Here is a 25173-nt window from a genome sequence, read left to right on the forward strand (position 1 = left end):
CACGGGACGTCCGCCACCAGTCTGACCACGTCGGCGTACCAAGCTCGACGAGGCCAGTCCGGAGCTACCAGAATTACTGGAATTCCTTCCTCCTCTATCCTGCGAAGAAGTCTTGGCAGTAACCCGAGAGGAGGGAAGGCATACATTAGCTGGTATTGCCCCCACGGGGCGATCAGTGCGTCTGCGGTCTCTGCTAGAGGATCGCGGGAGCGAGCCATGAATCTCTGTACTTTCCTGTTGAATCGTGATGCCAACAGATCCACATCCGGGGTGCCCCACCGTAGGCACAACTGGTGGAAAACTTCTGGATGGAGGGACCATTCCCCCTGATCCAGAGTCTGACGGCTGAGATAATCTGCCTGCCAATTCTCCACCCCCGGAATGAACACCGCAGAGATAGCTGGAACAAATCGTTCCGCCCAGCGAAGAATGCAAGCCACTTCTTTGGCCGCTCGGACACTCTTGGTGCCCCCCTGGTGATTGACATAAGCCACGGCCGTGGCATTGTCCGACTGGATCCGAACCGGGCTGCCCTGGAGCTGCTCGGTCCAGTGAATCAGAGAAAGTCTGATCGCTCTCAGTTCCAATACATTTATCGGCCACCTGGATTCTTCCAGGGACCAAAGTCCCTGGACAGATAACTGACCGAGAATTCCTCCCCATCCGGATAGACTGGCATCCGTGGTCACTATCGTCCAATATATTGGCAGAAATGACTTTCCCTGGCTGAGCATCGGAGACCGAAGCCACCAGACCAGAGACTCTCTGGTCTGTTTGCTCAATCGGATCTGATTGTCCAGGGAATCCGGATTCCGATTCCATCTTAGAAGAATCTCTTGCTGAAGAATTCGGGTATGGGACTGGGCAAATGGGACTGCTTCGAAGGAAGCCACCATCAACCCCAGAACCCTCATGCAAGTTCGAAGAGAAGACCAGCTGTTGGATAGTAACAACTGGACTGCTAACTGAATCTTCCGGAGTTTCCCTACCGGAAGAAAAACTCTTGTCCTGACTGTGTCTAGAATTAGACCCAGATATTCGAGCCTCTGGGTGGGAACCAGAAATGACTTTTGCTGGTTCACCAGCCACCCGAATTCCTGTAAAGAAATTATAGTAATTTCTATGTTTTGTAGCAAGGTCTGAGGAGACTCTGCATGAAGCAGAAGATCGTCTAGGTAACCAAGAATCGATATGCCTCTTTGGCGCAGTAGTGCCAACATTGGGGCCAACACCTTCGTGAAGACCCGAGGAGCCGTGGCTAGACCGAAAGGTAACGCCACAAACTGATAGTGGTTCTCTTCTACCGAAAAGCGTAGAAACCGCTGATGTCCTGCGAAAATGGGAATGTGAAGATATGCGTCCTTGATGTCTATGGACGCTAGGACATCCCCTGGATGCAGGAAGGCTGCTACTGTGCGAATGGACTCCATTCTGAATTTTCTCATGTTGACAAAAGAATTGAGTGCCCTTAAGTCCAGAATTGGACGCACTTTGCCCTCTTTCCTGGGTATTGTAAATAGGTTTGAATAAAACCCCTGAAAACGTTCTGTCCAAGGAACGTGGACTACCACTCCTTGTAGTAGTAAATCCGTGACTGCTCTCCGCAGATCTTCTAAACGATCCGGGGATAGTCGAATATTGGAAGGGAAGAATCTCGCCGGTGGGAGAGATCGAAACTCGATCTTGTACCCTGACCTTATGACTTCGCAAACCCACTTGTCCGGGATTCTGGAAAGCCATGGATCCGGGAACCGGCGAAGACGTCCCCCCACCCCAGTTATGGGTGGGGGTGCACCCTCAGGCTTTGGACGATTTATCTTCAGGTCTGGAGGGGGCGGGCTTTTGCTTGCCCGACCAACGTCCCCTGAAGCCTCCTGAAGGAGCTATGGAGGACTTAATTTTTTCACCCGCGGGACGAAAAAACCTTTTGTGAGCAGCAAAAGAAGGCCCTCGTTTTTGACGAGTTCCTTTACCTTTAACATTTTGCGGTAAAAAGGTGCTCTTTCCACCCGTGAGATCCTTAATGATCTCATCTAAGTTGGCTCCAAAAAGACGCTCTCCTAAAAAGGGGATATTAGCCAATGCTTTTTTGGAACCTTGGTCGGCTAACCAACCTTTTAGCCACAGTGTACGCCTGAGAACCACCGCTGAGACTGATGCTCGCGCCAATAATGGAGTGGCGTCTAACGCCGCATCACACACAAACTGTAACCCCTGTATCATTTGTTCCAACAAATCTGATACCGCCTGAGGGACCTCTTCTAAGTCCCGGCGTAACCACTTGGTCCATTCAGTTACAGCCTGCGAAACCAGACCAATAGCAATTATTGGTCTGAAAGCTGATCCAATCAAGGTAAACATGGTGCGAGACATAGCTTCTATCTTGCGATCCACTGGATCTTTAAAAGACGGAGCGTCTTCTAGAGGAATAACCGTGGCTTTATTCAATCTAGCAATTGGTGAATCCACCACAGGTGGTTCTGTCCATTTCTTAATGAGGGTTTCCTCAAACGGATAACGCCTGTTAATGCGTTTAGAAATAGCAGAAGTGCGTTTTGGCAGACGCCATTCTTCTTCGATTGGATTGCCAAAACATTTGGGCAATGGAAAAACCTTCGCCACTTTGATGTGTTTTTTAGTCCCAAAGGGATTTCAGTTTCAGCTATTTCCGACGGAATACCCTGTAATCTTAAGGTTTCTTGAACAGATACAATGAGTGCGTTTACCAACGCTTCCTCTCTGGCTATGGCTGATGCCGAAACATCCTCCTCACTGTCTGAAGAGACAGTACACGAGACACCAATCCCAGATGAAGTACCTGCAACTGCAGAAATAGGCTCAGAGTCTGAATCAGAGGTTTCAGATAATAAGGGGTTAGGCGGGGGTCGCTTTCTTGCGCCCTTTCCCTGACAAGCCACTTCCACCCGGGACACAAAAGTTTCCATAATAGCTGACAATGATTCAATCGTCAGTGGGGTGCTGGAGGATCCTGCAGACCTCTCGAGGGGATCCGGAGGAGATACATGAGTGGCAGGGTCCATGTTAATTCAGGACACCTTTGCCAGAAAAAAACAAAAAAACTTTTTTTTTTTTTTTTTTTTTTATGTGTCTCCCCCTAGCGCAATAGCGCCCCTCAGAGTACCTGCTTCTCGATCCCCACAGAGAGAGAGAGGGACCCCCAAGGCTCACCAACCGATGCAGTGAAGTTTCCAACCAACTGCAGTCAGCGTCTGTCTTTTACAGACTGAAAGGAGCTGTTGCTTTTTCCCGGGTAGAAGGACGTGGCTCCGCCCCCTGTGTACGCCTTCCGGCGTTCCCAGCTCTCCACGAGGTAGCTGGGCTCATGAAACATGGCCGCCCCCATACAAGAGACAATAGACTCCAAAAACATGGCGGCCGGCGTGACCTGAGGACATACATGCACTTGGTCTACGGCAAAATGGCGGCGGACCGCCAAAATCGTTTTCCCAGCACATCCACCTGCATCTCTGCTAAGTGGCGATTTATTGATCTACAGGAGATACACTACAAATAAGGTAGGATTATACCTCCTATGTCTGCTGTAATGCTACAGTCTGCTGGGTAGAGTGTTAGCTCTCAAACCAAGTCCACTTCCCACCAAACACATACTGTATTTACAAGGGGGATTTTTAGTGTCAGATATATACTGACCATGTATGGAGGGGCCCATAATTCATACTGCCTCATAACGAGGAAAGAAAAAAGGGAACGTTTACTCACCATACCGAACCGACAGGCACCCTCTCTTCACAATACCCTCTCCACCGGGGTGGGGGGTTGTGGACCACTCCGGACGCCTCGACTCTCTGGTTCCTGGCGTCCAAGCGAGACTTTTAACTCGCCAGGTCAGTCCCTCCACTGGGACTCCGTCGCGGCCGACCCAGCGCGGAGCTCTGGTCTGCACGCGCTCGTAGGCAGAAACCGGGGTGACCACTGGATCTCAACACCCAGCCCGTCGCCCGGCCCCGCATACTTACTTGAATGTGTCGCGGCCGACCAAGCGCAATGCAATGGTCTGCGCGCGCTCGTAGGCCGGCTGGGGTGACCACTAGTGTCGCCCAGTCCGGCGTATTTGCTTGAAGATCTCACAGGAAAAAAACACTGGAGAAAAAACTGCCTAAAAAAAAAAAAATCTTTTTCTTTTTTTTTTTTTTAAAGAAAAAATCTTGCCAGGACCAAAAAGATCCCAGCAAGGAACTTAGGTCCTTACTCCTGACTAGACAGAAAAAAACTGATTCCCTGTAGCAGAGAGAGGGAGGATATGCCCTCAGGGAGTGCCCCTAAGGTGGAGCCAGAACGTTTTGTCTTTCTGCCTAGTCCTACTCCTGCGGAGACAACATAACCCAGAATCAAGAAGACTACGTCTGTCAATGAGCGATAGAGAAACCATTACACAGAGCAGAGAAGTATGACATGTTTGTTAGATAATAAAAAAGGAATGCCGTTTGGCAATCAGCCCACTTTGTGCATGCTTTCAGAGCCCTCCACCTTCTGAAACTATTTTTTTTCTCTGTTTGCAGCCTACCTTTCTTCAGGGCAAGAGTGACAAGTGCTCTTGATAGACACTGCCATACACACACACTGATAATCAACTTTGCCCCACTCCTTAATGCACAGAGCCTTAAAAATAGCTGTAAATTCCAGGTATGGGGAAGTATCTGAAAACCCCCATCTGCTAGGAAGCAGTGCCTAGCCCTAAGCTACAGATCACAGGTCCAAGTGGATTCCGTTTTCCAGCAGGAGAAAAGAGCAGAGGGAAACATAGGGAAAGCATGTGAGTGGGGACATGGGTAATAAAGAGTGAAATATATATATTAACCATGCATTTAAAGTTTCTAAGTATACATCACAGACAGAACACTTGAGAAATAAAAATAAAGGTCTCACCGAAAGAAAAGTTTCAATATTTTCATGAACAAATGAAGCAATATCTTGCCAATCCAAGATCTCCCCAAGCCAACTGTTCTGGCGTTGTATTGGGATCTTCTGACCCTTGTTTCTGCTGGAGCATGTCACATTCTACCAAGAGAACATATATAACCTTCAATCTCAATAAAAAGCATTAGAAAACAATGCAAAGATGTGTACTATGGCTTATAGTAGTTGTTGCCAATCAAGATGGTGAAATGTGACAGTTAAAGTAGTTAGGAAAAATAAATCACACAAGCTTCCCACATCATTTTATATCGATGCAAGTCCCAAAAGAATAATAAACAAATGGTTGTCACATCATCTCCCACAAATCTGAAGAACATTTTTAGGTGGACTGATCATTTAACCGAACCCCATGCACAGGAAAGAAGTTGGCATTTCAAATCTATCACCTTTTAGCAAGTACATTAAACAGAGAAATGAACAAGGGTGTGGCACAAAATAACATAAATCTGTCTCAAAATTATGTAGTGTGCCATAACTGTAAGTTGGTAGAGTATTTTAGCTTTTTTGTAGGCTACATATGAGGGTACCTAATACCGAACTGCCTATCAGTTGAAAGGTACAACGCTGGCTTTAAAAGTCAAGATACATCTGATGTGTTAGGGTTAGGTGGTTTTGCTTCCTCTTTTAAATTCATTATAACAGCTGTAGCTTTAAAGTGGTTCTAAAGGCTCAATGTTTACTTCATGCATTCTCTGCATGAAGGTAAAAAACAAAAATTTTCTGTGCAGCAGCCGCTTCTAATGTTTACCTGAGCCCCAGGGCCGGGAAAGGTCATTTAGAGCAGTGACCCCCAACCTTTTTATCGCCGCGGACCGGTCAATGTTTGATAATTTTTCTGTGGCCCGCTGAGGGGGGGGACGGACGTCAATGCACAGTGACCACAGCGTGCCCCCAATCAATGCACAGTGACCACAGCGTGCCCCCAATCAATGCAGAGAGCCACAGCATGCCCCCAATCAATGCAGAGTGCCACAGCATTGCCCCCAATCAATGCAGAGTGCCACAGCAATGCCCCAAATCAATGCAGAGTGCCACAGCAATGCCCCCAATCAATGCAGAGTGCCACAGCAATGCCCCCAATCAATGCAGAGTGCCACAGCAATGCCCCCAATCAATGCAGAGTGCCACAGCAATGCCCCCAATCAATGCGATGAGAGATGCCAGCGTTCCCCCTTTCAATGCAGATGCCAGCGTTCCCCCCGCGAGACCCGTGCACTTACCTCACGGCAGCTTCTCTTCAGTCCCCGCGTCTCCTCGAGTCCTCCCGCCTCCTCCTCGGCCAATGGCATGGGGTTTGCCTTTCGGCCAATCAGGAAGCAGGAGGACCCGCTCTCTGATTAGCCAGGCGGAGGATCCATGTGACAATAGCAAATTTTCATTCGCTATTGTCACTCGATGGGCGGCTCGGGGCGCACTGCTCTGCTCCCCGGCCGTCACAGTAAAATAATGTAAAGTTCCTCGGGCGGCCCGGTACCGTTTCATCCACGGACCGGTACCAGTCCGCGGCCCGGGGTTGGGGAACACTGATTTAGAGCCTCGGGCAAACATGGCAATCTGTGCAGTGCCCCCCAAGATGTATGAGCATTATGTGTCAGCAAAAATCCCCACACAAAAACACTGAGAACAAATCTGCATGCTTACCCCCAAGCATAGACGTGCGCACAGGGTGCGCTAGATGTGTCTGAGCACGCCCTAATCACCTAGTGAACATTAGCATTATCACTCTGTGTAGCAGCAGGAAGATGGGAAAGATCTCCCTCTTACCGGTTCTGCCATAAGAGAAGTGCTTACGCACCCTTTTTACTGTGCTGGCAGGGGGATGAATGTGCCTGGGCCACCCCTTGCCCTGGCCCTGCAGAGCCTTATCACGATCTAGGTACTCTCCCCTCCTCATTGGCTAAGCCAATGAGAAGGGACGGGGCTATGCCGAAGCGGTGTGTGTGAATGGACACACAGAGCAGCAGCTCAGGTTCAAGCCTGCTTGCGAGTCGTCTCCAGCACAGCTGCTGAACTTGTCATGCCTCCCTGATGATCAACATACACCACCAGAGTGACGTTGTCTGACTGGATCCTGGTTAGTAGACCCGTTACGCGATCTATTCAATGTGTCAGCGACAACCTGATCGCTCAAAGCTCTAGGACATTAAAATAGGCAGTCGAGCTTCCTCCAGAGTCCTGCCTCTCTGAGCTGAGCCCAATCCCAAGACTCCACCTGTCAGGAAAGAGCTCACCTGCTGGTGGCACTGTAGCTCCCAGATCCATAGGCTGCAGTTCCAGTGTCCACCAGCGTGTGTCTCCCAGCAGTCAGAAGCTAACCTCTAATGCAATCAGTCATCATCTGATGCTGGTTGCAGGAAGTGTATTTAAACCCTGTGCATGCTCCTCCTCACTGCCTTGGTGTTGTCTCCATGTGCTCCTGACCTGCATTCCTGTGTCCCTGCATCTTGATCCTGGACTCTGATCCTGACCCTGCAGCCTGATTCCTTCCTTCCTGCTCGTTTACTCCCATTTCCTGTAACCCTCTCCCTGTTCTGTCTTGTTCCCAGCTCCCTCTGCTTGATCTCCCATGTATGACCCCGGCTCTATTACAATTACTATTCATTTATCCTGTTTTCTGTATATATTTGGTTTGAGCAGTTGTTCGGTGTGTGTCGTTATTGTATGGTTATCTGGTTGGATTTACACAGTTGTAGTTTTCTGGAGGTGCGTTTACATTTGTGTTATTCGCTTATTTTTAAATAAATTATATTCTTTACACTTTAATCATGCCTGATATTCTCTGTGTCAGTCACACATTTCTGGTCACACCTATTGCTGACATAACACCAAGGCCGTGAGGAGGAGCATGCACAGGGTTTAAATAAAATTCCTGCAACCAGCATCAGGTGATGACTGATTGCATTAGAGGTCAACTTCTGATTGCTGGGAGACACACACTGGTGGACACTGGAACTGCAGCCTATGGATCTGGGAGCTACAGTGCCACCAGCAGGTGAGCTCTTTCCTGACACCACCCCAGCCCAACAGGCTAGTATCTGTATTGACCACTGTCCTGCGGGTGGGGAGAAACGACTTTCCATTCGGCAAAGCCAGAGACATCATCCACCAGAGAAGGGAGGCCCTCCAGGGGTCCAGGGAGGTGGAAGGCCTGTTACATTTGAAAAGGTGTTCTCGTATGGAACTGAGCAAATGGAACCGCTTCAAAGGCAGTCACCATCAGGGCTCAGATCTGCATGGAAAAATGCAGGGAGGTCCTTCTGTAAGCCATAACCTGCTGAACCGGTGACCAGAGCTTCAAGAATGTGGCTTTCTCCAAATCGAGGATCAATTCCAGATAGTCCAGGTGCTGGGAAAAGGTCAACATCAACCTCCTGAGGAGCAGAATCCACCCAAAATCCTGTAGAGAACACATGGTGATCCCCACACTGTCTAGCAGGGATGAGCAGGTCTCCCAATGCATGAGCAAATCGTCCAGGTAGCTGATCACAGCAATCCATTGTTGTCTCAGCAAGACCAGTACCAGAGCCAAGACCTTGGTAAACACCCGAGGAGCAGAAGTCAGATCAAAGGGCAGAGCCACAATCTGAGAATGCGCGTCCCCGATAGCAAAGCTTAGGAAGCACTGATGCCCCTCGCATATGGGATTGTGTAGGTAGGCATCTTTGAAGGCCAGAAACTCCCTTTGGAGGAGGGAGGCCATCACTGAGAAAAAGGATTCCATCATGGACCCCCACTAAAGCGGGCGAACCCCCATGAACACTTTGGAGTAAAGGACCCAGGAAACCCTCCAAGTTGGGCACTCCATGGAGGAGCAAGTCCTGCACAGCCCCATACAGGGCCCAAAGGCGCACTGGCGAAAGGCGCAGATTGGAGAGAAAAAATCTGTTCAGAGGAAAGGAATGAAACTACCTTGTAACCTGAGAGAATAATTTTGCAGACCCAATTGTGAATGAGGGAGATCCAGGAAAGACAAGGAAAACTGTGAATTGGGCCCCCAACTATGCTTTATGCTGAGGACAAATCTGCATGCTTACCCCTAAGCATAGGTGTGCGCACAGGGTGTGCTAGATGTGCCTGAGCATGCCCTAATCCCCTAGTGCAGTGGTCCTCAACTCCGGTCCTCAGGGCCCACTAACAGGCCAGATTTTATGTATTACCTTGTGGAGATGCAGACTAGAGTACTGCAATCACTGAGCAGCAAATGATATCACCTGGGATGTATTTCAGTTATCTTGCAAAACTGGCCTGTTAGTGGGTCCTGTAGGCCAGGGTTGAGGACCACTGCACATTAGCATTATCACTCTGTGTAGCAGCAGAAAGATGGGAAAGATCTCTCTCTTACCGGCTATTCCATAAGAGTGTTTACGCACCCCTTTCACTGTGCCGGCAGGGGGATCAATGTGCCTGGGCAGGACAGCTGCCTCTCACTTCTTCTTCAGCAGGGCCTCATCAAAGGGGTAACATTGCAAAGCATTGGGGAAGTACAAATGGACTTTTTGGCCGACTCCAGTCCTTGTAGACAATTTTGTTAAAATATTAGGGGTAAGGAAAAACCCTAGCAGCTCGAGATGGCTTGTGAGTGACAAAAAAGACAGCCACCACCCGCAGGGTCCTCAAGTTTTAGCGCCTCACGCACAGAACGATCAAGTGTCTCAGAACCGCCCCAGGAGGGCGGCACTTCTTGTTCCCCTTTCGGCCGACCACCACCTCCACACAGGAGACGAATGGCTCCAGGACAGCCGACAGCGTGTCTAAGGGAACTGAAGGACCCGCCATCTCCAGGGGGGCCCGGAGGGGCAGCGTGCGCCAGAGACTCGCACCATCAGTAGGGCACAGCTGCAAAAAACGGGAACCCGACCAGGGCAATAGCCCAGACTAAAATCATCAGCAAAGACTCACCACCACCAGGAGCCTCCGAAGTCACCCATGCGCCACTGCCGCCTGTCCCGCACAGAGCTATAATCTAGCACTGCCCCCACAGGTCAGGAGAGCATGAGGGAGGTCCTCAGGGTGGGCTAGGAAACAAGACCTTCCCCAGCCAGCCCCTACTGCCTGAACAGGATCTAGTCTTCAACAAAATGGCTGCGGCGCCTGACACTAGAGGCTGTCGTCCATCGTGCCTCCCTGACCGACAGAAAAATGGCCACCGGGCTACAGGAAAATGGCTGTTGCCGATGCGATTGACATGGCAGCTGTGACCCGCGCATCATAAGCCCAGGTAAGACCACAAAACAGCAGCAGTGTCCCTCCCCAGCAAGGACAGTAATCCAACTCTCCCGGGGGGTAGTCGGTGGCAGACAGAGGGCTCAGCTAAAGTCTCTCTACCAAACATGCAGGAGCCCATGACCTACACTGTGGCTGGCAGCGTCACACTGCTGAGCCACCTGGAACGCTGCTATCAGAAAGGGAGGAGGGGGGGAGAGGAGACCCCGCAGGGACCGACCACCCCAGAGAGCACCCGCGCCCCGCACCACATCCAGGAAAGGGGGGGGGAGAACAAGAGCCAAGACCTTGGTAAACACCCGAGGAGCAGAAGTCAGATCAAAGGGCAGAGCCACAATCTGAGAATGCGCGTCCCTGATAGCAAAGCTTAGGAAGCACTGATGCCCCTCGCATATGGGAACGTGTAGGTAGGCATCTTTGAAGGCCAGAAACTCCCTTTGGAGGAGGGAGGCCATCACTGAGAAAAAGGATTCCATTGTGGACCCCCACTAAAGCGGGCGAACCCCCGTGAACACTTTGGAGTAAAGGACCCAGGAACCCCTCCAAGTTGGGCTGAGGACAAATCTGCATGCTTACCCCTAAGCATAGGTGTGCGCACAGGGTGTGCTAGATGTGCCTGAACATGCCCTAATCCCCTAGTGCACATTAGCATTATCACTCTGTGTAGCAGCAGAAAGATGGGAAAGATCTCTCTCTTACCGGCTATTCCATAAGAGAAGTGTTTACGCACCCCTTTCACTGTGCCGGAAGGGGGATCAATGTGCCTGGGCAGGACAGCTGCCTCTCACTTCTTCTTCAGCAGGGCCTCATCAAAGGGGTAACATTGCAAAGCATTGGGGAAGTACAAATGGACATTTTGGCCGACTCCAGTCCTTGTAGACAATTTTGTTAAAATATTAGGTCACATTGCTGAGCCACCTGGAATGCTGCTATCAGGAGGAGGGGGGGGAGGAGCCCCCGCAGGGAACGACCACCCCAGAGAGCACCCGTGCCCCGCACCACATCCAGGAAAGAGGGGGGGGAGAACTACTTACCGATCTATTTGGAGAGTGCAGGTGAGGCTCCTGTGACAGATCCTCCTCTCCACTGAAGTGAAGGGGGGGGCTGTCAGCCGGGGGTAACCCACGAGGTGATTAACTCGCAGGGCATCGTTACGGCAGACCGAGCATGGAGCTTGGGGTCTGTGCGCGCTCGCTGGTCAAATTGGGGTGACCACTGGACCTAGATTATCCAGCCTGACTGTTGATATAAGGTCTACGCAAAAGTAAAATTCCAGAGAAAAATAAAAAAAGAAAAAAGAAAAAAAAGTTGTGGGACTACAAGTCCCAGCAAAAAGTTATGTCCATACTCCTGAAGACACTAGGCAAAATGACTGGAGACCTATAGCAGAGAGGGGGTTTTATGCCCAGTGAGGGCTGCCCATAGGAGGTGCCGAGACTTTTTTTTGCCTAGTGTCCTACTCCTGTAGGTGGGGCTATAAAACCCTGCTTGTTCATGGATAAAGAAGGAGCAACTGTGTCTGTCAATGAACAGAAATTGCCTTTATCACTTTAACAAATAAATCATACATAAAACAACAGTACTTTTGTTATGTGAAAACCCAATGTACCCTTTGTAAAACATTTACACAAATATTAGGAAGTACCGATGTGAAGTGTGAATTTGGATTACCATGCAACATGTTATAAGAATACCCTTGCCAAAGAGTCAATCAAGTTTTCATTGCCCAACAATATCCTGAAAGGAAGTATTAGTGTCCATTCACACTGGTACGACTTGTCAGATGACTTGGTCAGCCTGACAAGTCGTGCACCGTCGCTCCCACTGTGTAGTACAGGAGCCGTTCTAATAGGAGCGAAACAAGTCGCTCCGACTTAGAAAAAGGGTCCTGTACTACTTGGGGGCGACCTGGAGGCGACTTGCATTGACTACCATTATGTGAAGTCCGTGCAAGTCGCGCCAAAGTCGCGCTGCACGCGACTTCATAGGTCGCCCCCTAAGTTGGAGCGACCTAATGTGAACGGGGACTTAGGAATTAGGCCACAATTTTACAAATAGTTTGTAAACACAGAGTAAGTTTACTGATACAGATACCACTAAAAATACCTTTGTGATCCAGGAATGATACAGTCTGTCCCAAAGTTCTAGAACTTGTTTCTCAATTATAGCAGTGTTGTTAACTTTTTCTCCTAGTACCTTGTGTAGCTGCAAATCAATTTACACAATATTTTACATGGCAAAAATAAAGTAAAAAAACAAAGTACTAATCTTCTGCTAACACAGAAAAAACCCTATGCCATATACTTTATACATATCAAAAAATAGAAGATGCAATTCAATTGTTATAAATATCCTTTACTTCTGATCTTCATGCATATAAGTAATACATTTACAAGCGACTGCACATCAAGCTGCATGTATCTGTAGCACTAATCCTCAGTACAATATTTTATCTCTATTCCATCAGTGAGTCCAGCTTCACACTATACTAGGGCTGCAACTAACGATTATTTTCATAATCGATTAGTTGGCCAATTATTGTTTCGATTAATCGACTAATCGGATAAAAACCTCAAAAAAAAAAAAAAAAGAAGGTTGATGTAGAATTAATATTTTTGAATATCTATATGCAGTGGTAAATATACATTTCCAGCTATATTGTTGGATATTTAATCCACCCTGAGACAGATATATGTATTATTAGAGGTTTAAATGTGGTACATGTCAGACTGCGAGATCAATATTTTTAACCACTTAAGCCCAGGAGGATTTGGCTGCTCAAAGACCAGGGCCCTTTTTTCAACTTGGCACTGCGTGAATTTAACTAACAATTGCACAGTCATGCAATGCTGTACCCAAAGGAAATTTACGTCCCTTTTTTCCCACAAACAGAGCTCTCTTTTGGTGGTATTTGATCACCTCTGCGCTTTTTATTTTTTGTGATAATATAAAAAGAGCGAAAATTTTGAGAAAAAAATGACATTTTCAACTTTGTCTTTTAAAAAATATCCAATATACTCAATTTATGTCATATTTTGGCCAAAATGTATTTAGCTACATGTCTTTGACAAAAAAAAATCTCAATGAGCGTATTTTTATTGGTCTGCGCAAAAGTTATAGCGTCTACAAACTATGGTGTAAATACTGGAATTTATGCAGCTTTCATTTCTGACTGCCTATCTCATTTCATGAAGTGCTAAAATGGCAGAACAGTACAACCCCCCCCCCCCCCAAATTACCACTTTTTGGAAAGTATTCTGCTAAGGAATGTCCTGAGAGGCATGTAGAGCTCATTGAATATTTCATTTTTTTGTCACAGGTGTTTGAAAAATGACTAAAAAAAAAAAAAATTATTTTTTTTACACAAAGTTGTCATTGAAATGATATATTGCTCACACATGCCATGTGTATATGTGTAAATACACCCCAAAATATATTCTGCTGATTCTCCTGAGTACAGGGATACCACATATGTGAGACTTTTTGGGAGCCTAGCTGTGTACGGGACCCCGAAAACCAATCCCCACCATCAGAATTTCAAAGGGCGTACATTTTTCATTGCATTTTCTCACTACCTATAACGGTTTAGGAGGCCCTGAAATGTCAAGATACCACAAAGCCCCCTCAAATGACCCCATTTTGGAAAGTAAACACCCCAAGCTGTTTGCTGAGAGGCATGGTGAGTCCATGGAATATTTTATATTTTGCCACAAGTTTTTAAAAAAAAAAAAAAAATTTAACACAAAGTTGTCACTAAATTTTTTTAACACAAAAGTTGTCACTAAAAGATAAATTGCTCACACATGCCATGGGTATATGTGGAATGACACCCCAACATACATTCTGCTGCTTCTCCTGAGTACAGGGATACCACATGTGTGAGACCTTTTGGGAGCCTAGCTGTGTACAGGATCCCAAAAACCAATCACCACTTTCAGGTTTTCTAATGGCGTAAATTTTGCATTTCACCTCCGCACTACCTGTCACAGTTTCAGAGGCCCTAAAATTTCAAGATAGCACAAATCCCCCCCCAAATGACCCCATTTTGCAAAGTAGACACCCCAAGCTATTTACTGAGAGGCATGGTGAGTCCATGGAATATTTTATATTTTGCCACAAGTTCCGGGAAACATATATATTTTTTGTTTTTTTACACAAAGTTTTCACTTAATGATATATTGCTCACACATGCCATGGGTATATGTAAAATGACACCCCAAGATACATTCTGCTGCTTCTCCTGAGCACAGGGATACCCCATGTGTGAGACTTTTTTGCAGTCTAGCCGAGTACAGGACCCCTAAATTCAATCACCACTTTCAGGCTTTCCAAGGGCGTAAATTGTTGATTTCACTCCTGACTACCTATCACAGTTTCAGAGGCCATGAAATGCCAAGACAGCACAACCCCCCCCCCCCCCCCCCCAAATGACCCAATTTCGGAAAGTAGACACCCTAAGCTATTTGCAGAGAGGCATGTTGAGTGTTTTGCAGATCTCACTTTTTGTCACAAAGTTTTTGAAATTGAAAAAAGAGGAAAAAAATGCATTTTCCTGTTTTTTCTACATTTTCAAAAAAAAAAAAAAGAGAGAGCTGCAAAATACTCACCATGCCTCTCAGCAAATAGCTTGGAGTGTTTACTTTGCAAAAACTGGATTTTTGACTTACCGTAAAATCCTTTTCTCTTAAGCTCATTGACAGACGCAGAATCCATATCTTGATATCCATAGGGTTATACAGCCCCCTACAGGAGTAGGACACTAGGCAGAAAAAAAGTTCTGGCCACACCTATGGGCAGTCCCAGGGGGTATACCCTCTCTCTCCCTGCTTTAGGATGTCAGTTATGTAACAAAGCAGTGTCAGAGACTCATACCAACCCAACTCAAAATAGAGGGGCGGGTACTGCGTCTGTCAATGAGCTTAAGAGAAAAGGATTTTACGGTAAGTAAAAAAACAGAATTTTTGTAAAATCTTACCTGTAAAATTCCTTTCTCTGAGTCCTCGGACAGTCGCCACCGCCTCTAAGTCATCACTATTGGGTATTGACTTCCGCTCCGCAGGAGTAGCTAGGCATAAGACTTAGTAAAAAATAACAAAGGCATTTGCATATACACACCCATGGGGGCTGTCCCACTAGGTCAATACCCCCCTGCAGTAACCACTCCCAACTCAGTTTGGTAGCATAGCAGTAGGTAATAAGACAACAACCCCAAAAGAGGGGCGGGGGCGGCGACTGTTGGAGGACTAAGAGAAAGGAATTTTACAGGTAAGATTTTACAAAAAAATGGATTTTTGTAAAATCTTACCGTAAAATCCTTTTCTCTTAGCTCATTGACAGACGTAGTCCTCGGTGATACACCACCTTCGGGTTATGTTGCCTCCACAGGAGCAGGACTAGACAGGAAATTAAAAAGCTCTGGCCACACCCTAGGGGCAGTCCCAGAGGGTATATCCTCTCTCTCTCTGCCTCAGCAAATCAGTTATGTGAAAAAGCAGTCTTTAGAGATTTTAACCCAACTCAAAAAACAGAGGGGCGGGGACTACGTCTGTCAATGAGCTAAGAGAAAAGGATTTTACGGTAAGATTTTACAAAAATCCATTTTTCTCTAGCGCTCATTGACAGACGTAGTCCTCGGTGATACACCACCTTCGGGACGTCCCAGAGCAGTATCACAACTGAGGGGTGGGAAAATGAAATCAAATCCCAATCTAGAAGGCCCAACCGGTGCCAACTAGAAGTTTACAATGCTCATCCTTAATGATGAGACTCAACAAAAAAAGAGAAAAAATTTTTTTTTTTTTTTTTTTTTTTTTCAAACAGAAAAAAACCCTCGAGGTAGACCACTGGTCTCCTCAAATTGCGGCCTGCAAAACCTTGCGGCCAAATGAGGCATCCGCCGATGCCGTCACATCAATTTTATAGAATTTTGTAAAGGTATGTACCGACGACCAGGTGGCCGCCTTACATACCTGGACCACTGACGCCTGATGGCGAAAGGCCCAGGAAGTACTGAGCGCTCGAGTGGAGTGCGCCCTAACAGGGAACGGAGGACTCTGACCCTTAATAGAATAAGCCTGTACCACCGTTTGTCTAATCCATTTGGCAATGGTCGCGGCAGATGCAGGCAAACCCTTTCTGGGGCCATCCGTGATCACAAAAAGTGAATCCGTCTTACGGAAAGATTCCGTAGCTTTTAGGTATACCCTGATTGCCCGAACCACATCTAAGGAATGCAACGCATGTTCCCGATGATGCTTGGGCTGAGGACACAAGGAAGGTAGTACAATATCTTCATTCAGATGAAAATCTGAAACCACCTTAGGAAGAAAAGATGGCTTAGGATGAAGTACTACCTTATCCCTATGAATCACTAGGTATGGGGACTGGCATGATAATGCAGCCAGTTCTGACACCCTGCGAGCAGAAGTAATAGCCACCAAGAAGGCCACCTTCTGGGTTAAAGTAAGCAAGGGAATCTCCCTGATGTTTTCAAAGGGAGGTTTCTGTAGAACCGACAAAACCAAATTAAGATCCCAGGGCGGTAAGGGCGCGCGGACTGGAGGAGCCAGGTGCCGCACCCCCTGGATGAAATTCCGCACCAAGGATTTGGTAGCTAAAGGCTTCTGAAAGAAGATTGCTAATGCTGAAACTTGACCCTTGATGGTGCTCAAGGCTAGCTTCTGCTCAACCCCTTGTTGCAAAAAGGCCAATATTCGAGTCACCGAATAGGTACGTGGAGGAAATCCTAAAGATTCGCACCACGCAATATAAGTCTTCCATGTGTGATAATAGACTTTGCTGGAAGTCGCTTTCCTTGCTTTAATAAGGGTAGGAATGACTGAAGTAGACAAACCTCTGTCCTTCAGTACTTGGGTCTCAATGGCCAGGCCATTAAACCCAGCGACTGTAAAGCATGATGGTAAATTGGTCCTTGAGACCACAGACACTCCCTGAGACGAAGTTCCCACGGAACGTCTACGACTAACATGTCCAAGTCGGCCAGGCCGGCTTGAGGAGGCCAGCCTAGAATTTCTAGGACTACTGGCGCTGATAGAATCTGAACCAAGCGTCCCTAGAGGTATCTGGCCCCGACCATCCGAGAAAGTCTGGTCGTTTTCTGTTCCCACACATTTATCAGATACCTGATAGTTATCAGGAAAGGTGATCTTTTCTGGTTGAACCTCAGGGACCGAAGTCACCCGACTAGAGGCTACTTGGCCTATCTGGTCAACCAGATCCGATTCCTGTGAGGTATCGGGACTAATCTTAGGAAAAGGTAAAGGAAAAGATCTATTCAGGGAACGGTAACTACCGCTTCCTGTAGTACTTAAATGTTGGAAGGGAAGAATCGCACCGGTAGTAGTGGTTGATGCTCGATCTAATGTCCTGAATACCGGTGAAAACGTCCCCCCACCCTGAAACCGGGTGGGGGCGCACCTTCAGGCTGTGTACTCCTTTGCTTCGGGTTTGGCTGGGTTGGTCCTTTGCTTGTCCGACCAGCCCTTCTTGAACCCTCCTGGAGGAGTCTTGCCTTTCCCGCTAGTACCAGCCGGGCGCCCTTTATGGGCGGTAAAGAAAGGTCCTCGCTTGTTGCGAGGTCCCTTAGCTTTAGCAGCCTGTGGCAAAAAAGTGCTCTTGCCCCCAGTGGCATCCTTAATGATTTCATCTAGGTTGGCCCCAAATAGACGATTCCCCTAAAAAGGGAGATTAGTCAAGGTCTTTTTGGAACCTAGGTCAGCTGACCAGCATTTTAACCACAGCACACGTCTGAGGATCACCGCTGACTTAGATGCATGCCCTAATAAGGGAGTGGTGTCCAAGGCTGCGTCACAGATAAACTGTAGCCCTTGTATAATCTGTTCCATCAAATCAGATGTCTCCTGGGGAATATCTTTTCCCCTAAGATCTTGGCGTACCATTTTCGCCCATTCCGTAAGTGTCTGGGAAACTAGACCAATAACAATTACTGGTCTAAATGCTGACCCTATCAGAGAGAAGATGGTGCGGGACTCTGCTTCCATCTTTCGATCCACCGGATCCTTAAAGGACGAAGTGTCCTCCACTGGAATAACCGTGGCTTTATTCAGCCTGGAAATAGGTGGATCCACCACTGGTGGTACCGTCCATTTCTTAATGATGGATTCCTCAAACGGATAGCGTCTAGCAATACGCTTGGAAATAGTAAAGGTACGTTTAGAATGCTCCCATTCTCCTTTAATCTGATTACCGAAACATTTAGGTACAGGAAAAACCTTCACCGTTTTGATGGGCTTATTAGTACCAAAGGGATCTCTGTTTCAGTTGCCTCTGCCGGTAAAGCCTCAAGTTTTAAGGTTTCCTGCACTGCCACAACTAGTGCGTCCACCAATGCTTCTTCCTGAATTATAGCAGGAGAAGAAGCGTCCTCCTCACTGTCTGAGGGGGCTTTACCTGGGATAACAGCCCTTGCAGAGGAACCTGCAACTGCAGTGACCATCTCTGAATCAGAGTCAGAGGTGTCAGATAGTATAGGGGTAGGCGGGGGTCGCTTCCTTGACCCCCGTCCCTGACAGGCCGCCTCCACCCGAGCCACCATAGACTCCAAAATTGCTGTAAATGACTCTATACTCTGTGCACCGGCGGGTCCCGTGGCCCCCTCGAGGGAAACAGGTGGGGGAATATGTGTGGCAGGGTCCATGATAATTCCAGTCACTTCCTGGATAATATAATTCAAAAATAAAAAACTTTTTTTTTTTTTTTTTTTTCAGACCCCCAGCGCCACAAAAGCCCCTTAGTGTTACCTGCTAGGGATCCCTATCGATCGAGAGAGAGAGAGAGATAGACCCCCAGGCTCACCACTTGATGCTCAGAGTTTAACTGCAACAGGTTACAGCGCTGTCTTGACAAACAGGAAGTCTTTTGGCTGGCTGCCCAGGAAGAAAGGAGGCGGCTCCGCCCCTCTGCACGCCTTCCGGCGCCTCCCCCAAGCTCCACGAGGTGTTTGGATCACCTCAAACATGGCCGCCCCCATGCTGGAGACACGAGGCTACGCCAACATGGCGGCTCGTGCGATCCAGCAAAAAAAATGGCAGCGGCCTGTACTGAATAGCGGTGTGCTGCAGGGCACACAACACTCTCTCTGCATGGGGATATGGCGTGGTTGGCGGTACCGGCCCTGGCGGACCGCATGGCCATTCGGGAGGCCTGCTAATAGCTGGAGATCTGATTAGGAAGGCAGTCTACATGTCCGTGGCTTCTGACTGGTAGGTAGCTTATTCTTAACACCGTAAGATTCCCAGAATGCCACAGATTACATCTTTTTAACATGTATACAATTAGATTGTTAGCTCCCAAACCAAGCCTCCTGGCTTTTTGCACATAAAATCACACTCAAAGTAGGAGGATCTGTGTCATGTTATAGGATAGAGAGGGACTCTATCTTACCATACAGAGAGGGGCCCGCGTTCACCACAAGACCCGTCAGGGGAAAAGGGGGAACATACTACTCACCATACCGGAACCAGGCGGGCACCAACTCCTGACAGTACCCCTCTCCACCGGGGTGGGAGGGCTGTCGACCGATACGGACGCCGTGACTCATGGTCTTTGGCGTTTCAGCGAGACGTTTAACTCGCGTGGACAGTCCTTTTTAATGGGACTTTGTCGCGGCCGACCCAGCGCGGAGCTATGGCCTGCACGCGCTTGTAGGCTGAACTGGGGTGACCACCGGATCTCAACATCCAGCCCGTCGCCCAGTTCAGCTTTCTTGCTTGAAGATCTCACAGGAACACTGGAGAAAAAAAGCTGTCTAAAAAATCCTTTAAGAAAAAATTCTTGCCAGGACCTAAGATCCCAGCAAGGTATCTAGGTCCTTACTCCTAACTAGACAGAAAATAACTGATTTGCTGAGGCAGAGAGAGAGAGGATATACCCTCTGGGACTGCCCCTAGGGTGTGGCCAGAGCTTTTTAATTTCCTGTCTAGTCCTGCTCCTGTGGAGGCAACATAACCCGAAGGTGGTGTATCACCGAGGACTACGTCTGTCAATGAGCGCTAGAGAAATTCAGTTTTCTCTTACGTCCTCCGACAGTCTCCGCCTCTAAGTCATCACTATTGGGATGTCCCAAAGCAGTGTAGACATGAGGGGTGGGAGACGCAACGGTAGAAAAGGCAACGCAGTACCCACATCAGAGAAAGGAACCTTACACGCACAGTAAGAGAACCTTATGGGCAAAAGAAAACAATGCTCAACAGGAGCAACCGCGCAGGAAAGCAAATACCAAGAGCCAGGTACCCATAAAAAAAACAAGGGTCTTTTATGGCACTGCCGCACTGAGAACTTCGCGGCCAAAGGAGGCAGCTGATGCCAGAACATCTACCTTGTAGAATTTTTGAAAAAGTGTGCACCGACGACCAAGTCGCAGCTTTGCACACCTGGGCCACCGAGGCACGATGCCAATAGGCCCAGGACGCACTCACAGATCTGATAGAGTGCGCCTTAACAGGGAAGGGTGGAACCCGTTCCTTCAAGGCATAAGCCTGTTCAATGGTCTGTCTGATCCATTTGGCAATAGTCGCTGCGGACGTAGCCATGCCCTTCCGAGGTCCCTCAGGAAGGACAAAGAGGGAATCCGTCTCCTGAAATGATTTCGTAGATGACAGGTAAACCCTGATCGCCCTGACAACATCCAAAGGAATGCAGAGCAATCTCCTTAGGATGCTTAGGCTTCGTACAAAGCGAAGGCAGGACAATGTCCTCATTACGGTGAAACTCAGAGATCACCTTAGGAAGAAAGGAGGGGCGTGGATGCAAGACCACCTTATCCTCAGGACGTTGGAAAAGAATAGCCAGTGCGGATACCTGGCCCTTGATTGTGGCCAGCGCCAGGCGCTGGTCTACCCCAGACTGGAGGAAGGCCAGCACTCTCGACACCGAGTACGAGCGAGGGGAGAACCCCCTGGACTCACACCAGGCGAAATAAGCCTTCCAGGTACGGTAATAGATCTTACCAGAAGAGGTTTTCCTAGCCTTGACAAGGGTAGGGATGACCTAAGGGGAGAGACCCCTATCCCTTAAGACTTGGTTCTCAACAGCCAGGCCGTTAAAGCCAGCGACTGTAAAGCAGGATGGAAGATCGGACCCTGTGACAGGAGATCTTCCCGCATTGGCAGCTGCCACGGAGGCGCCACTGCCAGGTAAACAACGTCAGCGTACCAGGACCAGCGTGGCCAGTCCGGCGCCACCAGAATCACCAGGCCAACCTGCGGAGGAACCTGGACAGCAACTGAATCGGAGGAAAGGCATACATCAGACGATACTGATGCCAAGGGGCCACTAACGCATCCGAAGCGTCTGCCAGAGGATCGCGCGTTCTTGCCACGAACCTTTCCAACTTGTGGTTTAGACGAGATGCGAACAGATCCACGTCCGGGGAACCCCACTTCGCACACAGCATTTGGAAGACCTCCGGATGTAGGGACCATTCCCCCTGGTCCAGAGTCTGACGGCTCAGATAGTCAGCCTGCCAATTCTCCACACCCAGGATGTGAACTGCTGAAATCGCCGGGACATGAGTCTCAGCCCAAGACAAAACGTCGGTCACCTCCCGGGCTGCCCGGGCACTCCGGGTGCCCCCTTGGTGGTTGATGTAAGCCACGCGGTAGCATTGTCCGTCTGTACCCGAACAGGACAGCCCCGAAGTCGGTCCGACTACTGGAAGAGACAGAGTTTTATCGCTCTCAATTCCAGCACATTTATCGGGAGGGAGGACTCCTCCTCCGACCAAGTGCCCTGGGCAGACAGGTTGCCCAGGACTCCACCCCAGTCCGACAGGCTGGCATCCGTGGTAATCACCGTCCACAACAACGGACGGAAGGACTTGCCCTTCGACACCGCCGGGGACTGGAGCCACCACAGAAGAGCCAATCTGGTCTGACTCAAGGAGACACTCAGATCCAGGGACTGAGGAAGTCTGTCCCACCTGGCCAGGATCTCCGCCTGGAGAGCCCACGTGTGAAACTGAGCAAAGGGTATAGCCTCGAAGGCCGAAACCATCAATCCCAGGCCCCGCATACAGGTCCTGAGTGACGAGGACGGATTGTCCCTAAGGGACCTGACCTCGGCCTGTAAGGTCCGGAGCTTGTCCTCCGGCAAGAACACCTTCGCCTGAGCAGAGTCCAGAATCATTCCCAGATAGGGAAGGCGAACCGATGGAGACAATGTCGATTTCTGAATGTTGATTGTCCATCCAAACTCCTGTAGCGTCTGCACCGTGGTGGACAGATCGCGCAGTAAGTCCTGGCTGACACTCGATCTCAGAAGAAGATCGTCTAGGTACCCCAAGACCGCAATGCCCTGTGCCCTCAACAGGCCCAGAACCGGCGCCAGCACCTTGGTAAAAACCCTTGGAGCCGAAGCGAGACCGAAAGGTAACGCCACAAACTGATAGTGGTCCTCTGCGATAGCAAACCGAAGGTACCTCTGGTGACCCTTGAAAATGGGGATGTGCAGATACGCATCCTTCAGATCTATCGAGGCCAGGAATTCCCCTGGACTCAGGGAGGCCACCACCGAGCGGAGAGACTCCATACGGAACTTCCGAACGTGCACAAACCGGTTCAGCGCTATCAGGTCCAGAATAGGACGTACTTTGCCCTCCTTTCTGGGCACAGTAAACAGATTTGAATAAAATCCTCGAAACCTGTCCCGATGAGGTACTGGGACAATCACCCCCTGAGCAAGAAGGTCCTGCACCGCTTGGTGCAGGTCCTGCAGACGCCCAGGAGGCAAATGAAGATTTGAGGCAAAAAATCTGTTCCCTGGCCGGGATAGGAATTCGATCTTGTACCCTGATCGAACGATTTCCTGAACCCACCTGTCCGAAATCCGGAGCAGCCAAGGTTGGAGGAAACCGCACAAACATCCCCCCACCCCGGAATTGGGTGAGGGCGCCCCTTCAGGCGGAGGCGGATTGACCCGCTGAGCCGGCATTGCCTGACTTCTGCTTGCCCGCCCAGGGCTTCTTCTGGTTACCCTGGCCCTTGAAGGGCTTGCCCTTCGATTGGATTCGAAAAGCACGAAAGGACCCCTGAGTGGATCGAGACGCAGAGCCCCGCTTGCCACGAAAGGACTTGTTCTTTGGGTTCTGGGGCAGCAAAGTGCTCTTGCCCCCTGTGACGCCTTTTACCAGGGTATCCAACGCGTCGCCAAAAAGGCAAGAACCAGCATAGGGAAAATCAGCAACTGTTTTCCGCGAGGACCGGTCAGCCGACCAGCTCTTCAGCCAGATCAGTCGACGGTTAAGCACCGAGACACTAGATAGGCGGGCTGCCAAAGGGGCCTCATTTAAGGCCGCATCACACAAATACATGATTCCTTGGTGAATTTGATCCACCATATCCAGCCGGGCAGGTGGAACAGCATCAGACACGAGGTTGCTCCTAAGCACCTTAGTCCAATCAGCCACCGCCTGAGCCACCAAAACGGACACGAAAATGGGTTTGAGCAATGAGCCCGCCACCGTATAGGAATGGCGGGCTAGAGACTCCAACCGCTGGTCCATGGGATCCCGAAAAACCAGGGTATCCTCTGAAGGAACCAAGGTAGCCTTGTTTAATACGGCCACAGTGTGATCCACCTGCAGAGACACACACAATCGTGATTCCCTAGCCGGCGCAAAATGATAAAGCAATTTGAGCCAACTAGGTACCAGGAATGGACGTTTTAAGGTGCGCCACAGTTCATTAACAGTGTAATGAAACTCAGCTGGACAGGTAAAAACCTGCGCCGACTTGTGGGTCCTGTTTGTCCCAAACGAGGACACAATGCCCGGAGGACTGGGCTCATCCTCCAAATGTAATGTTTCCTTAACAGAAACAATCAATTCATCCATGGTCGCGCACTCTGCAGGCGACCCCAGAGAGGAAGTATCAACTCCCTCCATCTCCGCCTCCCCCTCAGACCCCAGCAGGTCTAAGGATGAGCGAGACCCTGAATAAGGCACGCTCGCCGCAGCAGCCATATCACCATCTGAATCAGAGGAGAGAGACAATCTGGGCCTCTTCCTAGCAGCATGTTCAGCCATCAGCACCTCCATATTGGACACCAAGGTCGCCACTACAGCGGCCAAATCAGGTTTCAGAGGGGCCACAGGAGAACAAGGGCCCCCCACCAAAGCTGGGGGGAATTTGCTGTCCTGAGAATCCATTGCCCAAGATGAAACAACAGTGCAATCAATTTGGTACTGCCCCTTTAAAACCGCTGCGGAGTGCGCAGCCCACCGCTACAGGTACAGTGACAAAAGACCCCCAAGCAGGAGAGGAAAAAACTAAGCCAGAAATGACAATACAGAAGGGTGAGAGAGATAGCCTGCAGAGCCCCGCAGAGTGTTACCACCGATGTCGCTGCCTCAGAGGAAAAGGAAGTGATGTCAGAAAAGGCTGAATTATAAGCTGCAATGACTCAGGGAAAATGGCTGCTCCATAGGACTGAATGGAAGGCTCCGGCAAAATGGCGAGCAGGGATGGGTCGTTCATAATGCCAGGACGAACCACGGCTGAACGCTCGATGGCAGGCTGGGGGTCCATCTGACCCTCTGCCCTGGAGAACCAGGGCGGTCAGTCCGAATCCCAGCACCGCATGAATCCATCTTCTTCCGAAGAGTCGACTAAAAACTAAGCTGACAAAATAAACAGCTAGTAAAGTAAGAAAAAATTAAATTTTTTAAAGAAAATCAAAGAAAAAAGATTAGATAGGCTGAGACTGTAGCCCCAGCACAGGGAAGTCTAACTACTCCTGACGCTAGGCATTAAGAAACTGAGTTGGGAGTTGTCACTGCAGGGGGGTATTGACCTAGTGGGACAGCCCCCATGGGTGTGTATATGCAAATGTCTTTGTTCTTTTTGACTAAGTCTTATTTTACCCACAAATAGAGCTTTCTTTTGGTGGCATTTGATCACTGCAAGGTTTTTTCTTTTTTGGTGCACAAATAAAAAAAGCCCGAAAAGTTTGAAA

General features: G+C 48.9%; 1 protein-coding gene across 2 annotated transcripts in view; it reads right to left on the reverse strand.

Moving 5' to 3' along the window:
- Nucleotides 1-25173, reverse strand: part of TMEM245 (transmembrane protein 245) — a 420809-nt gene that overhangs the window by 135748 nt on the left and 259888 nt on the right. For both annotated transcript variants that reach the window (XM_082259498.1, XM_082259497.1), the window contains 2 exons: nt 12289-12387; nt 4909-5040 (listed from right to left, as the gene is read on the reverse strand). In XM_082259498.1, the coding sequence (XP_082115624.1) occupies nt 4909-5040; nt 12289-12387 (231 nt within the window). The remainder of the gene's footprint in view (nt 1-4908; nt 5041-12288; nt 12388-25173) is intronic.

This window comes from Pelophylax lessonae (assembly GCF_965119305.1).
Source record: "Pelophylax lessonae genome assembly, chromosome: 5".
NCBI lineage: Eukaryota > Metazoa > Chordata > Amphibia > Anura > Ranidae > Pelophylax > Pelophylax lessonae.